The sequence below is a fragment of the Gekko japonicus genome, unplaced genomic scaffold, assembly GCF_001447785.1.
Source record: "Gekko japonicus isolate JY-2015 unplaced genomic scaffold, Gekko_japonicus_V1.1 scaffold1326, whole genome shotgun sequence".
Taxonomy (NCBI): Eukaryota; Metazoa; Chordata; class Lepidosauria; order Squamata; family Gekkonidae; genus Gekko; species Gekko japonicus.
Genome location: NW_015176012.1, coordinates 19,664 through 21,239, shown reverse-complemented (window position 1 = coordinate 21,239; position 1,576 = coordinate 19,664). Strand labels below are relative to the sequence as shown.

General features: G+C 50.3%; 1 protein-coding gene across 1 annotated transcript in view; it reads right to left on the bottom strand.

Annotated features, from left to right (window-relative positions):
- ITFG2 (integrin alpha FG-GAP repeat containing 2) overlaps positions 1-1,576 on the bottom strand; it is a 39,791-nt gene that overhangs the window by 36,676 nt on the left and 1,539 nt on the right. The window contains exon 2 of the mRNA XM_015426537.1: positions 1,485-1,574. Within this exon, the coding sequence (XP_015282023.1) occupies positions 1,485-1,574 (90 nt within the window). The remainder of the gene's footprint in view (positions 1-1,484; positions 1,575-1,576) is intronic.

Here is a 1,576-nt window from a genome sequence, read left to right as displayed (position 1 = left end):
CAATAAACAAATCTTGCTGCAACAAGAGTGTCATGAGAACGATTGAGTCCAGGATTTGACAACAGGCTCAGCTGGGTCTCTCTTGGGCAGTACCTTTAAACCAGGCCACCCAAAAGAGCCCGCAAACGCAGCTGATCCTGGGGGGAGAACTCTGGCTGCAAGCTCAGCTGTGGCTCTTTTGAACAGTCCGGTTTAAAGGGACTGCTCAAAAGAGTTCCAACTGAGCTGGTGGGGAGAGAGTGGTCTGCTTCCATATCGATATCTCCCCTCTTCTTTACAAGGGACAGAGGATATATCCCTGGTGCAATCTAGGTTTTCCAACTCCATAATAATACCCCAGTTAGTTTATGCTGCTGCTATCGGGATTTCGGCAATCTCAGAATCTTTTGATTATCCCCTATGTCAGTTCATACATAGGATAATGGGAGTCCCTCGCTTCATAGAATCATAGAGTTGGAAGGGACCTCCAGGCTCATCTAGTCCAACCCCCTGCACAAGGTAGGAGATTCACAAATACCTCCCACTCAACACCCGCAGTTCCACACCCAGATGACAAAAAACCTCCAGGATTGCTTCCTGACCCCAAAGTGGCAATCAGCATTTCCCTGGGCGTGTAAGAAAGGGCCACGGGAACTAAGCACTGAGGCAACCCTTCCTGCCCTCCTGATCCGCCTAAGTTTACAGAATCCGCATTGCTGTCAGATGGCCACCTAGCCTCTGTTTGAAAATCTCCTCCAAAGAAGGAGAGCCCACCACCACCTCCCGAGGAAGCCTGTTCCACTGAGGAACCGTTCTTTCAGGAAGTTCTTTCTGCTATTTAGCCGAAAACTCTTCTGATTGAATTTCAATCCGTTGGTTGTGGTCTGACATTCTGGGGCAACAGAAAACAACTCTGCACCCTCCTTTATATGACAACCCTTCGAGTACTTGAAGATGGTTATCCTATCACCTCTCAGTCACCTCCTCTCCAGGCTCCTTCAACTTTTCCTCATATAGGACTTGGTCTCCAGACCCCTCACCCATCTTCCTTGCCCTCCTCTGGACATGTTCCAGCTTGTCTGTATCCTTCTTAAATTGTGGTGCCCAAAACTGAACACAGTACTCTAGGGGAGGTCTAACCAGAGCAGAGCAAAGTGATACCATCACTTCGTGTGGTCTGGGCACTATACTTCTGCTGATACAGCCCAAAATCGCATTTGCCTTTTTAGCAACTGCATCACACTGCTGACTCATGTTCCCTGTATGGTGCGCTAAGACCCCTAGATCCTCTTCGCACAGACTACCGCCAAGACAGGTCTCCCCCCAACCTGTAATTATGCACTTGATTCTTCCTACCTAAGTGCAGAACTTTCCATTTATCCCCGTTGAAGTTCATTTTATTTGTTTCAGCCCAGTTTCCCAGCCTGTGTCCTGGCTCTGCCTTCTACCGTATTTGCCGCCGCCGCCCCTCCCAGTTTAGTATCCCCTGCACCTTTCATACTGACCATCCCTTGGCAGGGCCGCACCGCCCACGGCCTGCTCTCCTCGTGGCCCTTGTAGACGGAGAGCTTCCCGCCCGTGTCGCCCACCGCCAGCT